The following is a 14,062-nucleotide window of genomic DNA, read 5'->3' on the forward strand; positions in this document are numbered from 1 at the left end:
CACACTTACACAAAAGCTACCGTGTAATGAAAGTGGCCTTTTTGCAAAGAACAGCTAATTGCCTGTAAAATTGACTGATGTGCACAAAACAGGTGACTGACGACTGGACTTGGAGACGTATTTTTAGTGCTGGGTTTGTGTGTGTGTGTGTGTGTGTGTGTGTGTGTGTGTGTGTGTGTGTGTGTGTGTGTGTGTGTGTATGTGTGTGTGTGTGTGTGTGTGTGTGTTTGTGTGTGTGCGTGTGTGTGCGTGTGTGTGTGCGTGTGTGTGCGTGTGTGCTACAGAGTGTTTTAAATTGCAGAGCGAGAGAGTTAGGGTGAAGTATAAGAAAGCCTGAAGGAAAGTTTGAAGGCTCCGCAGTCTCTCGTACTTTTCCTGTAAGAACACTGAGTCCGTCCACTTCACGTAAAAGTTTCATGATATTCTCCAAGACTGCACAGAAAGTCCGAGTCCACAACTTCAAAAAAAAAAAAAAAAATCAAAGTTCAGGCTGTTCTGCAGCCGTCCAGGGGGCATGATCAACACGATTAAATATTCTAAGTGTTTCCTTGCACTACTCCTGCAGCATAGTAAACACCTAGAGTTTTTCTATTTGCATATGTTCACTCGGCTCTCTTTGAATCTTCTGGATGAAGGGTTGAAGCACGTAGGACTCTGGATAGAGATGCACTTTTGCATGAGATATATAAATAAGGATCAGCTCCCAAAGTTTCAGACACATCCCTCAAGTGAGAGTTGCACTCGAGGCAATAACAACTGCAGAGTACAAGGAGACATGATGTTTTACTTTGGAGAACAGAACCCAAATGAATACGACTGAATACTATAAAATCAGATGGTTCAGGGAAACAGGAGCCGGACCCAACTGCAGAACAAACAAAATTATTTTTATTTTTGATGTCTGAAGCCATGATGACTAGGTCTCCTCCTTTTGCCACCTCGTGAACCATGAAAAATAGCAAGCCTAGTTCCAGTCCAGGGAGATTGTCCCAAATCAGCTGTGTCACTATCATTCAAAGAAGCATTTTTTATAAAGATTTATTTTGGGGCTTTTTGTGCCTTTAATGTAGAGGGGACAGTGGATAGAGTTGGAAATCAGGGAGAGACAGTGGGGAATGACATGCGGGAAAGGAGCCACAGTAGGGACTCGAACCTGGGCCGCCCGCCTGGAGGACCACGGCCTCCAACACATGTGGCGCGCGCGCTCCAACCACCCCGCCATCAGCGCCCCTCAAAAAATAATTTCTAAAAATGTTTTGAGTGTAGCTTCAAAAAAAATCCAACTTCTTCAATCGTTCTGTTGGGTCCATCATTTTGGTTAGATCATTCTTGTATGTCGTTCTATCTCAGCTGTTCCTCGTGGCTCCCAGTGTTTTTTACCCTTTGTGGTTTTTTCAGTTGGACATTTTGTAATAAGTTTTTGTTTGCCTTTGGCCTTTTTGTTTAAAATAAAATAATTGTTGTTTGTTCTACAATTGGGTCCACCTCCTTTTTTCCTGAACGGTGACAGAAATATATGTAACGATAGAGGAAATCATACTCAGCCTGATTAGGATGTATGTTTGATTATGGATAATGAAGGTGACAAAGCAGGTTTTTTCACAGTAAAACAGCTTTTAGCTCATAGCATTGCTGGGTACTGATGGTAGAATGAGGTCAGTTTTCAGATTGTGTTATTATGTATTTTTCCTGCTTGATCAAATAGATACTATATGAGACAACTCACATGTGACTACTTTTGAATGCACGTTTGTAGAAGCATCTTGGCCTTTTTATACATGTGACGTCCCCCTCTGTATACCTAATTCCTCCTAGCCATATCTGCCTTGGTTTTATAAGCAGGGTGAGCACTCATGCAGATGTTTCAGGAGGCTCCTCTATAATAAGAAAGGGCTCAGATTGAGTCAAAGCTGTTAGACTGGCAGCTCCTTCAAACTTAACTGTCACCAAAATATAATGTGTTTCACCCTAAAGCCCATTGAGTCATCAGTTCACGCATGGTCTATGCTTGTGCTCATAACTGCAACAGCTCCCTGCTAATATGCAGATGAGGAACCCTGCTTGCCTGAAGGTTAGAGAGGAAGGCTTTTCTGGCGTTGCAGGGGGGGGGGGGGGGGGGGGCTGGCTGGCGTAAATGAATGAGTAATAGTCTCCTGTCTCTCAGCAGCTACTGTTGAAGTGCCCTTGGAAGAGGCACTGAACCCCCAATTGCTCCAATTGAGCTGCTCAGTGGCCAGAAATGCAAAAAACTGTGGCTGCTACTGATGGGTTACCAAATGGGGTTGTGGGAAAGAGTGCAACCAGGGTGGGAAAGCAGCCACTGTGCAAATGCTGGTTCTCTCCGGCCAAAGCTTGTACCATAAGTTGGTTGACTTCGCCAGCCACTTTGGCAGGTAACTAACCGTCATTTGGAGGCTAACTCTGCCCTGGAAATCAAGTTGGCTTGTAAATTGGAGGAAAGTATCTGATTAGTATGTTTGAAAAGCGGCCACAGCGTCAGCAAGGCACCCATGAAAAGTGGTCTTATTCTACATTAAGACTTTTGATTGAAGTTGGCTGGAAAATAACAAACCAGCCGTAAAACACACACATGGGAGAATTTGCTCATCAAAGAGACCAGGTGAACACAATTCTTATGGTATAACGTTTTGATCTTGCTTGGTCCTATCAGGATTGAATTTATCTTTTTTTTTTATCGAGAGTTGAAGCACTATTTGCTTTCCCAGTACCTGTTCCTGTTTCAAGCAGAGGGCCTCTGATCTAGAGGGTCAAATTCAATCTGACTGCCTTTATTATACTGCATATAATTTACGGTGCAGCTATTACTAAAGATCAATAGCACTTAAACTGCTCCATTGATATTGAAACCTGCACTGATTTACAAGCAGATAGGTCTTTGGTCAAATCCAGACACACACACACACACACACACACACACACATACTAACACACACACACACCCGTGCCACTTGTATATTTGATATAATGCAGCGACTTCCCAAATGTCCCGATGTTGTCCTTGCTCGCTGTTGCATTTCCTGTGATTGCTCTTTGAAGCACAAGCTCTCGAAAGCACACACACGCTCTTGACTGAATAAAAATCAGGCTTTTCATTAGATTGGATTGCTGCACTTTTGTGTGTGTGTGTGTGTGTGTGTGTGTGTGTGTGTGTGTGTGTGTGTGTGTGTGTGTGTGTGTGTGTGTGTGTGTGTTTCTGTTTGTCTCCAGTTAACTTTTAGAGTTTGAAAGGCCAGCTGGTCCACAAACCTGTACGCACTCAAACTCAAACACCTTTCTTTTTTCCTTGGAAAAAAAGGACACTGTTGATTTACATGAACTCCAAAATGCATTTAAAAAAAAATGATGTTGCTTGTTGTGAAGGATTTACACACACACAAGTAAAAATAAAGATCCATGTACCCATAAAAAAAAACATGCAAGTACACACACAGACTTTTGTGACCTTCACTACAAATAGAGCTAGTAGCAGGAGAAAGTGTGTGTGTGTGTGTGTGTGTGTGTGTGTGTGTGTGTGTGTGTGTGTGTGTGTGTGTGTGTGTATGTGTGTGTGTGTGTGTGTGGGTTTGAGTTTGAGTGCCAGCTACCAATGCACTCGGACTCAGGGACTGTCAGCACTGCCAAGGATATGACACCAGCCCTGCAAAAATCAACCAGCAGATGGATGGATAGATAGAGCGGGGGCGGAGGACGGAAATCCTTTAAACCCAATGGGCAGAGCAAATGACTAACACCACCAGGGTTCGGACTTGATTGGTGGCCACCCAGTGCTGTGGGGTGTGGCGGTGTGCTGGTGCGCTGGTACGGGTAGGGGTAGCACGGACGGAGATTTTGCACAGTCATGTCAATTACCTCCTTATTAAGTAAAGTGGAAAGGGCAGTATTCTTTAGAGCGGGTGTTGAAAAATGAGCCACTTCAGGTTCACAGCATCCCCATGAAGTCCCATGTTATATGTTCATGTTTACAGCAGAAATAAACACGTTCACAGCCTGAGGTCAAATAATTAATTCGGTATCAATATTTCAGTTCTTTATTGGTTTGATGTTAATGCACTTGCAGCGTGTTTGCAGCATGTTTCAGTTGTTGCATTTGTTTTGCACAAATTTTGACTTTCTAGTGTTTCTGAATTGCTTTTTCTGTACGTCCTTAATGAGGTTGCCGGTCCCTTGTTGCCACCAAATTAAGGCTCTGTCTGGGTGTGGAGTTTCAAGAAACATCGGGGATACAACATCCTGGCAAACAAAAGTGACTATACGTTCTGCTTTTATTAAGTGTGCATCATTTTTAGCTCACAGTTTCAGAAATCCGATGAGCTGTGTTGCACTGAATGCTAGTTCTCTCCTCTCTATTTGTCTCTTATCTGCATATATGACAATCTGTGTGTTACAAGTTCACCTGGAAGGTATGAAATCACTGACAGACATACAAAGCAGGAGATAAAAAAACCAGCACACTGCTCATTTGGACGACGACAAACAGCAACACTCACACAGCTGTGCAGGTCAAACTCCTTGGCCAACAGTTAAGGTCATTTTAAAATCAGAATGTCAATTTTCATCTTGATGACAACCAGCCAGCGGAGTCAAAGTCAATTTGCAGCCCTGCAACAGTCTCGAGGTCCTGTTCTCAGAAATGTGATCACATAAAATGCTACTTGAAATGTCAAACCCCTGGGGAATCTCATCGATTTGCTGATTTATCCAATCACTGGTTATCAGTAACAGCCGCAGCACATAGAAAATGGACACTTCCACCCACGCTTCCTCCCTGCTTTACTTTTCCTGATGAAAACTCAGACAGTATTACATTAGACTTCAGTACCAAGTTGCGTCTGCATTGCAATGACCTGCCTGAATTTGTTTGGCTTGTCATAATAAATGATCCAAATTCTCCTACAATATATGTCGTCATCCATAAAGCATTACATCTGTATTACTTTGGGAACCTTTCGCTTGAAGAAACTGTTTCATTGTATTACACACACTTTAACACAGGTTTTGCATGACTTAAGAGACAAAGCAAACGTGCACAAAAACAACACAAATGTTTCTTAAACTTCTTCCCTTTTCAGACAGGGAGCAGGTGCTGAATGCTGCTAGGTACAGCTGCTTATAAATAAACTTTTGCTCTGTTGATTTTTTCTGATCCATTGCACACAGTACAAGATAACAAAAAAAAAAAAACCCTCACATACAGAGCAGGATATAATTGGTGGAGTTTGCAGGGCAACCTTTAATTATCCTCCTCATTTTAACATTCACATGGCTGCAACATAATGATGGCCATGTGGACATACACATAAACATATCGAGGTGGGGGCAATTGCTTTCCGAAAAACAGTGCAAGCAGCAACCCAACATCCACACACACCACGCGCACACGTAGCCTTCACACGAGCTCACAGGTAGAGCATTTTTTTTAATCAGGACGTTTCCAAACGTGCACAATCACTTTTTTGTAAGCAGACACACATCCGCCACACTGGTTTGAGGGGATGAATGTGAAGTGAGAATACTTCAGGAGAGGGGGAGAGAGACGGAGTGAGACGTGATAACCGGGCGGCGTCGCCATCTCCTCCTTCACTTTCACGCTCACAGACCCTCTGCACAAAGATGTCGGGCCAATCCGTCCCGTCTATCGAGCGTCCCACCGACGCCTTGCAACAACTCTCTGTGCAAGGGAAGCATATTGATATTCAGCACACGCACTAAACACTGACACACAAACAAACACACACACATACACACACACACACACACACACACACACACACACACACACACACACACACACACACACACACACACACATACGCCGATCTCTCCTTCTCTCTCTCTCATTTTCAAACAGAGAAAGAGTGTTGATAATATCTAAGAAAGCAGGAGAGATGTTGGATGGTGTTGCAACAACCAGAGCTGCGTACAAAAAAAAATCTATTAGTTTTCAGCAGCATCCAGATGTCCGCCCAAGCATCATAGAGCCATAAGGTCACCCATCCAGCCACAAAAAAGCCACCCAGTCACCCATCAAGTCACCCAGCATAGCATCTTTTTACCCTCCACCATCCGTCACCCTGCTGCATGTTAATCCAAGGAGCCAACCAATGATAACTGTCATCTGACCTGCCACCCATCATACTCAGTCACCCACGAGGCCACCGTGCCATCAATTCATCAATCCAACCACACGGGCCAGCGGAGCATCGCAACTCTCTACCCCGGGAGCAAGTGCGCGCCGCCGGGATGCGTTCCTCTTACCTTGAGCGCTTCTATATCCAAAGATGTCGACCGGTCCATGATGGAGAAGTGAAGTGCTGCAAATCAGTCACGAAAATAGAAGTCCCACTGGCGAAGAAGAGGAGTAGAGGGATTAAAAATTGGGACGAAAAGAAAAAGTTGGAATGCTCTCTAGAGTCCCAAACTCTGGTGCAACATCCCCTGGATTGTCGTTAGGATTAGGTTATTAATATTCCACCGCGACGAATTTTCTCAGTTTCATTCCTCCCGGTGGGTCGCTTGGTAAAATCGGGACTCCATGCCTGGAAGTCCCCCCCACCACCACCTCCGGTCCCCGGTTTGCCGGTGCAGGGAGAGGAGGGAATATAAAATGTAAAGGAATAAGCTAGAGGAAGCCGTGCGTAATGTTTCAAGTTGCGGCTTTTGCGCACTTGACAATCCGGTCCGTCTTCCTTTTTTTTTTTGGTGTTACATCTGAGTAAGAATTATTACCCCCACTGCAGGAATGAAGCCTGGATTAAGGACTCTCCTGTCAGTCGGTCAGCGGATAAATACCGTTATATCCCGTTGAAATCCCGTTAAATGTTAGAGTGATGTTGTGTCTGCTCGCGCAGCAGTGGTCGGCAACTGAAGGAGAAGGAGTCCGGATCAGACAGATGATTTTCTGCCTTGCCTGGGCGACTTCCATGCGGCAAACCGCCAGAGATATCAGCTCTCACTGGAAGAAAAGCGAGAGACAGAGAGAGAGAGAGAGAGAGAGAGAGAGAGGGAGAGGGAGAGAGAGATAGAGAGAGAGAGTCCTGGTGGGAGAAACGCTCAAGAGAGGAGATCAGGAGAGCTGTGAGAGTTGAGACGAGAGGAGAGAAGGATGCACGGTTTATGGTGTATATTATTCCTATGACTGACGCACCGGTGTGTGTGTGTGTGTGTGTCTGTGTGTGCACGCGCGCGTGTGTGTGTGTGTGTGTGTGTGTGTGTGAAGGGTAGGAGGGTGAGGAAAGGAGAGAAGAGGGGAAGACTCTCTCTCTAATCAAGTAGATGAATAGAAAATGCTGCTTTGCCACTGAAGACAAGAGAGAGATTTAAATGCAGAGGCTGTTGCAGAAAGTCTGATGTTGCTGCCTGTGTGTGTGTGTGTGTGTGTGTGTGTGTGTGTGTGTGTGTGTGTGTGTGTGTGTGCATTTGAGTATGATGAAAGTGTGTGTGTGTGTGCACAAAACAGAAGACACAAGCACTAAATTGTCACTGTCTATGTATTGTAGGTATATATAACCCTGTTGTGACTCTGGGCAAGAGAGACACAGACAAAAAGATCATGTACTCATTTTTTTTCTTTCTTTCTTTCTTTCTTTCTTTCTTTCTTTCTTTCTTTCTTTCTTTCTTGCAGTGCAAATTGTCCTCATCTTTCTCCTGCATAATAAGGTGTCGCCGCCTACCGACCACCAGAGCTTTTTATTATCTGTCACACACCTTTTGAATAAGGAGAAGAGCAGTGGAGTGGAGAGAGAGTAGAGGGAGGGGGGGAGAGGGAGTGAAGACAAATGAGGGGGGAGAGAATAAAAAGGCAGGAGAGGAGAGGAGAGCAGAGCAGAGGAGAGGAGAGGCAGAAAACATTCTTCATATGAAGAAGAAGGGGTAGGAGAGGATGTCCATCTCTACAAAGTCATTCAATAGTGGCTGTAAGTTCTGAACCACAATGATCTCAGTTTATTGCAGATCCTTCTCCTTACACCTACATTTTGTGATTAAATGTCACAGAATTCACACAAATATTGCAAAAAAACAAACAAACTATAAATTAAATTGCCTTGGAAACAAGTCAAATGATGAATCAGCGCATATTTTAGCCGTCCTTGGATCATTTATCCTATAAAATGTGACTTTTTAGTCAAATCACCAACTCAGTTTTGTACAATTGGAATGGAAATAATCCACAACGCTGCAGTAAGAAAGGTTCAAAGTTCTGCTTCAAAAAGGTTGTACTGTGTGTAATATTTAATTAAAAGAGCAAAATTAAAAAATGATTTCCTCCATTATTCTCCAAGATGGCGACATGCCCGTTTGCAAGAAGAATCCAGCTACAGCTTCAAACATTTATTGGACCGTTTAGCTTCCTTTACAGTGTGTTCACTGACAAGACTACGTCCATTGTACGTTATCAAGAAGACTTTATTTGAAGTATAGTCGAGTCAGAATGTGGTGAGGGGTGATCCATGCAGCTTGAGCTGTGGGTGAGTGACGTCACCCGTATGTTCCTGCAGGGGGTGCTGGAGTCCCATCCATGGCGGTCTCCATGTTGGAAATGCTGTCTCAGTCTAACTTTCAGTCAACCTAACGACAGACTGAGAGCTGGAGCTGAGGCGGGTTTGTCAACCTGTCAATCAGGTCAGCTACACACCTTATTGTGAATAACTCTTATCCTTCATCAAATCAAAACTGATGAGTCATCAAAACAGTCACCCCTCGTACAGTGTGTGCAGATCGAGACATGAGCTGATCAGACCTATTTGGTTTTTTGAACCAGGCTGTAAACATGTTAATTTCTGCTCTGGGTGTGTATGTGACTTCCTGTGTTCCTGGAGCCAGCCTCTAGTGGACACTCTAGGAATTGCAGGATTTTGCATCACTTCCTCATCTGCTTCATTTTTCAACATTGGAGGTTGCAGCTTGGTTGAGACCAGGGCCCATAAGGGGGGTGGGGGGGGGGGGGGGGGGGGGGGGTGGGGGGGGGGGGGGGGAGCCACAAAAACCTTGATCAACCTAAATGTGACTAGCTTAGAATTTAATTATCTTCATCATTTATTAACAGTAAGAGTAAAATGTAGTCTCTATCAAAAGTTATCCCCATCTCATCAAAATGGTACTAGACTTAAAGCCAAAATAACTCTCAACTCAACTGACCGCACACACACACACACACACACACACACACACGATGGGCCTATTGAATAGCCCTCTAGAGAGCACAGAGGAACATTTGTTGAGGGAGTCAGTCAGAGATAACGAACATCATATTAATGAATCCTCACTCTTTCTCTCATGCTCCTCCTCCCTCTCTGTTTTTCTGACTCTCTTCTTCTTCTTCTTCTTCTTCGCTGCTTTTCCTGCCTCGCTCTCTCATCACACGTCTCTCTCTCTCTCCATCCCCCCCCTTGCTATCTGCCGCCACTTTGCATCAAATCCCTCTTTACCCCAACATCTTTTATTTCTTCCTCTCACTCTCTCTCTCTATCCATTACACTCTGGCTATTTTCTGCTCCTCTGTAACTCAGGGACCCCCATCACCTCCACCCTCCTGCCACCCCCCCCCCCCCCCCCCCTCTCTTTCTTTTCTATAAACTTTGCGCTGTCGGGCAATTAATCATTTTCCCCAGGACTCGTTATTTTTTATAAGGGAGCGGCTGATATCGGGTACGGACAGCCAGTCCTGTGCCAGCTGGAAATGACATCACCTATCTCCCTCCTCCTTCTCTCTCTCCCTCTGCTTCTCCTGCATTTTAAAATGCCATCAACTGTTTTCCCTTTCTTCCATCGAGCCTTTTTACCCTGAAAAGCGAATGAATCCCTGTCAGTCAGCTCCGTGCATTTATTGCCAGCACTGTTTACTAAAAACCAAGACAGCAAAAAGCCCTACACCCTCACAAAAATCCACTTGAATTCATCAAATTTGAACCCCAATTCCTGTGGGATGTTGTTCAGGAATGTGCAGCTTCACATTGAACATTCCCTCTCTCGACTCTTAGACTTACAAACTTGTTATACCTTACAGAAGTTCCCTATCTTGTAGTGTATTTTTACCTGCCCCATTACTCTAAAGAGCCATGCAGCTGTGCGATGCGCAGCAACCGACTTAACAAGCTTCTCTGTCTCTCCGCTCTCTCTCCCTCTCACAAACCTCTTGGAGGATGTGATCAGATAGGACCTTTATTCTTCTGCTCCGATGCAAAGTGCAGCTGTTTGCTTTCCGAGGTGCAGAAAGCAAAAAGAGAGCAAAAAACCAAATGGAGGGTATAACGTTATTGCCATGCAGGGCTTATTTTGACAGCTACTTATTTGAATTAGTCAGCAAATCTGAGATAATTGAGGGAATTCATAAGAAACAAAGGTAAGGATGTTAGCTATTGCTTTGATCACTATTTCGGATGAATGAGAGGAGGGGACATTCAGGAATTCAACATAAACCCCAGGTTGGGAACCAATGAAGCAACGAATGCTGTGAAGTTGTGGCCTCTCTCCACTACTCCATTTTCTAAAACAAAACAGATCAGCGCTCAGCTTCCTCAGCACAAAAACTACCTCAGTGTCAGCTGTTATTTGTAACGGCGCTTACAGCACTCTCACTCTGTGCTCAGTAATGTCTCTTTTCCCTCAGCGGCCAATCAGAATAAAGAAGAGGCAGGTCTTCTTTTTTCATCTTTTTCAACTACAATGGTAGAGGAGAGACTCAACTGTCTTTTCAAGGGTATAAAACAGATATCTTAGAAAATATTAAGTATAATAGGCTAATTAAAACAGGGCTAATAGTCACTAGGGAAGCAAAAGAGCTCCAAGCCAACTTTTGTAACTTAGCAACAGAAAGGACCAGTGATCAGCGCTCTGAAACTACCGTCTTGACCACTGCCACGAAAAGCCTGAAGTAGACAGCGTCCCTTCAGCCTGAGCTACTGCCACTCACATACTCATGTTTTGTGAAGTTTTTATTCTTACTGTTCTTCAAAAACACAATCAGAAAGGGGATCGAATAATCCGCAGCTTCACTGACAATGCTTCATTAAAAATAATTACTGAAAAGACATCCCTAAGAAAAAATGTTCACCATACACAGATTCACCGTCTATACACTTTAGTGACCTTCACGTTAAACATTCAGAATCTTTTATTCCTGAGTAATAATCATGCCAGACAATTTCCAAACGAATCAATTCACATTCTACACCGATCCCAGCAAGTCTGGGAATGTTTCCATGATTGAGCTACAGACAATGAACCGTGGTTTAACAAGGCTGCAACACGTGGTGATTGTTTCACGCTGCATTGGCTTTAATATTCCAACATGCTTCATTTTGTGTGTGTGTGTGTGTGTGTGTGTGTGTTTGTGAGTGTGTTTGTGAGTGTGTTTGTGAGTGTGTGTGTGTGTGTGTGTTTGTGTTTGTGAGTGTGTTTGTGTGTGTGTTTGTGTTTGTGTGTGTTTGTGTTAGTGTGTGAGTGTGTTTGTGAGTGTGTGTGTGTGTGTGTGTGTGTGTGTGTGTGTGTGTGTGTGTGTTTGTGTGTGTTTGTGTGTGTGTGAGTGTGTGAGTGTGTTTGTGTGTGTGTGTGTGTGTGTGTGTGTGTGTGTGTGTGTGTGTGTTTGTGTTAGTGTGTGTGTTTGTGTTAGTGTGTGTGTGTGTGTGTGTGTGTGTGTGTGTGTGTGTGTGTGTTTGTGTGTGTTTGTGTTAGTGTTTGTGTGTGTTTGTGTTTGTGTGTGTTTGTGTGTGTGTGTGTGTGTGTGTGTTTGTGTTTGTGTTTGTGTGTGTGTGTGTGTGTGTGTGTGTGTGTTTGTGTTAGTGTGTGTGTGTGTGTGTTTGTGTTAGTGTGTGAGTGTGTTTGTGTTTGTGTGTGTTTGTGTTAGTGTGTGTGTGTTTGTGTGTTTGTGTTTGTGTGTGTTTGTGTTTGTGTGTGTTTGTGTTAGTGTGTGTGTGTTTGTGTTTGTGTGTGTGTGTGTGTGTGTGTGTGTGTGTGTTTGTGTTAGTGTGTGATTGTGTTTGTGTTTGTGTGTGTGAGAGAGATGGAGAGTTTTTGTGAAACCAACTTCCTTTCTTTCATAGGCTACATGAATCCCTTCATTCATCAATATTAGTAATAATTCATGACTTTTGTGTTAAGTTACACTTTTTCTTTAGTTGCCATTCAGTCTCACTTCAAAGGTATTGCTCTCACTACCATTAAGCGGAACATTTTAGAGCAACCAGCAGGTCATTAGACCTTGCACAAGCCACTTAAGCATTTATTGCTGGGCCATTACCCCCCCAACCCCCCTCCCACTTTGCTTGAGGGATCCATCCTCGCTGCCTGTTTTGCACTCATATCTCCCAAGACATCTACTGCAATGTTCAATTCAATTGATTTCACAAGCAGTGTTTGTTTTCATACCCACTGCTTAGGTTATAAATGAATGTACCTGCACTGGGAGGGGGGCGGGGTTGCCCTGCACTTAAAGCTTCTTACACTCTTCTATTGTATTGCAATATTTCTAAATCATGCTTGTTAATGCTGAATCAGGCACTCAAAGAGATATCAATCCTCAATTCAATGAACAACAATATCGTTGTTAGTTTTCTTTTTTGTTTAATGGAATATGTTCAGGTCTATCAGAGCATTCCTACATCATATGTCTGCTGTGTTCAGCACCTGGATTGAGTTAATGAAGGGGGGGAGAGAGAGAGTCTTCAGCCATATCATTAATTTCAAGGGTTTTAACGCAGGAACACGTACATGAAACCTAAACTAAACTTTCAAACCAAAAGATGGCAACAACAATTAAGTGTTGTGTTTTGTTTTAATTAATGTCTAGTAAAAGAGGGGCAGATATTGTAAGATTAATCTTCTTTCTGCTCATTTTCATTCAAAATTTGAGATTTTATGTTTGTTTTTCTTAACTTTATTGTTTTTTTTTGAATGAAATAAAATTGACAAATAAAAAAATAATAATAATAAAAACATGTTGAGTACGATTGCACTTTTAATCTTACAGTGTGATTTCTGACTTATGATTAACATTCATATTTTTCTTCTGTATGACAACTGAGACAGCTAAGAAAGCTGGAAATGCTGAACTTATGTCACAGCATCATTTTAATGCTGCCTTAAACATTTCTGTTGTACTTGTTTTTGCATTGGAATTAAACAGTTTAAGGGGGCACTCACACAAGGCACTCCGTACTGTGCCAAAGCATGTTTGATGACGTTATGTACAAGTGGTAACTGTGCTCAGGCCCGGTTAATCCTGGAGCAGTGTGAGTGCAGGCCAGTAGGGGAATGGGGACAATAGTGCTTCAGGGGTGCAGGGCAACTGGGCCTAGTGTGAGTTTGCTCTGATTCTATCTAATCAGAAGATATTCCTGATGTATAATGCATTATTATTATTTAAACTGTAATGGCTTCAACAGCCTCCAAAAGAAGCATTCAATTAAGTTAAAATCAACAGCATTATATGCGAAGGTACATTCTGCCTTAAAAAAACTACAAAACCCAGAAGCGTCCGCGTTTCGAATCTCTCGTCGTTGATTGGCCGAACCACAGTCCAATCCCTGGGCGGAGACGTGTCTCACAGTCAAAGCATCCTTCCGTCATGGCGTCTGTTTGGGCTAAATCCATCTCCAGCCTGCCGGTTCTGTCTGTTATCTGCCTCCTGCTGCTATGCCTGCCACCCGGAGGAGGACAAAAGAAGAAAGAGGTAACACTCTTCGCCATGGGATATTTTTTTTTTTACGAGTTTAACGTTGTGTTGTTCAACGCGAGGAGTGTTGAAAATGAACCTGCCGGTGTGCGGTAAGCTAGCGATGGTTAGTCGTTACAGACAGGAAGTGCGTCGCAGAGAGCAAAAAAACACCATAACCATTGACTTGTTTTTACGTTTTCCTGTTAATTATATTAAGTAAGTAGGCGTCACTTGTATTCGGCACGATGTAATAAGCGTAACGTTATATGACGTACTAAGCTAATGTGGCTAAGTCATCCCGTTCTGCATTAAATCCCATTGACCGGAGAACACTATTTAAACATCTCAAGTATTTACATTCACATTGACGCTATTGTTGTGTTAAATCTT

The 14,062-nt window shown here is 43.3% G+C and overlaps 2 protein-coding genes across 2 annotated transcripts in view; one reads left to right on the plus strand and one right to left on the minus strand.

Annotated features, from left to right (window-relative positions):
* The window catches only part of LOC132994457 (zeta-sarcoglycan), a 390,284-nt gene extending 383,153 nt beyond the window's left edge, over window positions 1–7,131 (minus strand). Inside the window, exon 1 of the mRNA XM_061064818.1 lies at window positions 6,277–7,131. Coding sequence (XP_060920801.1) covers window positions 6,277–6,315 — 39 coding nt within the window. The 5' untranslated portion in view covers window positions 6,316–7,131. The remainder of the gene's footprint in view (window positions 1–6,276) is intronic.
* A 6,402-nt stretch (window positions 7,132–13,533) lies between these two features.
* Window positions 13,534–14,062, plus strand: part of tusc3 (tumor suppressor candidate 3) — an 81,376-nt gene continuing 80,847 nt past the window's right edge. Inside the window, exon 1 of the mRNA XM_061052893.1 lies at window positions 13,534–13,687. Coding sequence (XP_060908876.1) covers window positions 13,583–13,687 — 105 coding nt within the window. The 5' untranslated portion in view covers window positions 13,534–13,582. The remainder of the gene's footprint in view (window positions 13,688–14,062) is intronic.

This window comes from Labrus mixtus, chromosome 2, assembly GCF_963584025.1.
Source record: "Labrus mixtus chromosome 2, fLabMix1.1, whole genome shotgun sequence".
NCBI lineage: Eukaryota > Metazoa > Chordata > Actinopteri > Labriformes > Labridae > Labrus > Labrus mixtus.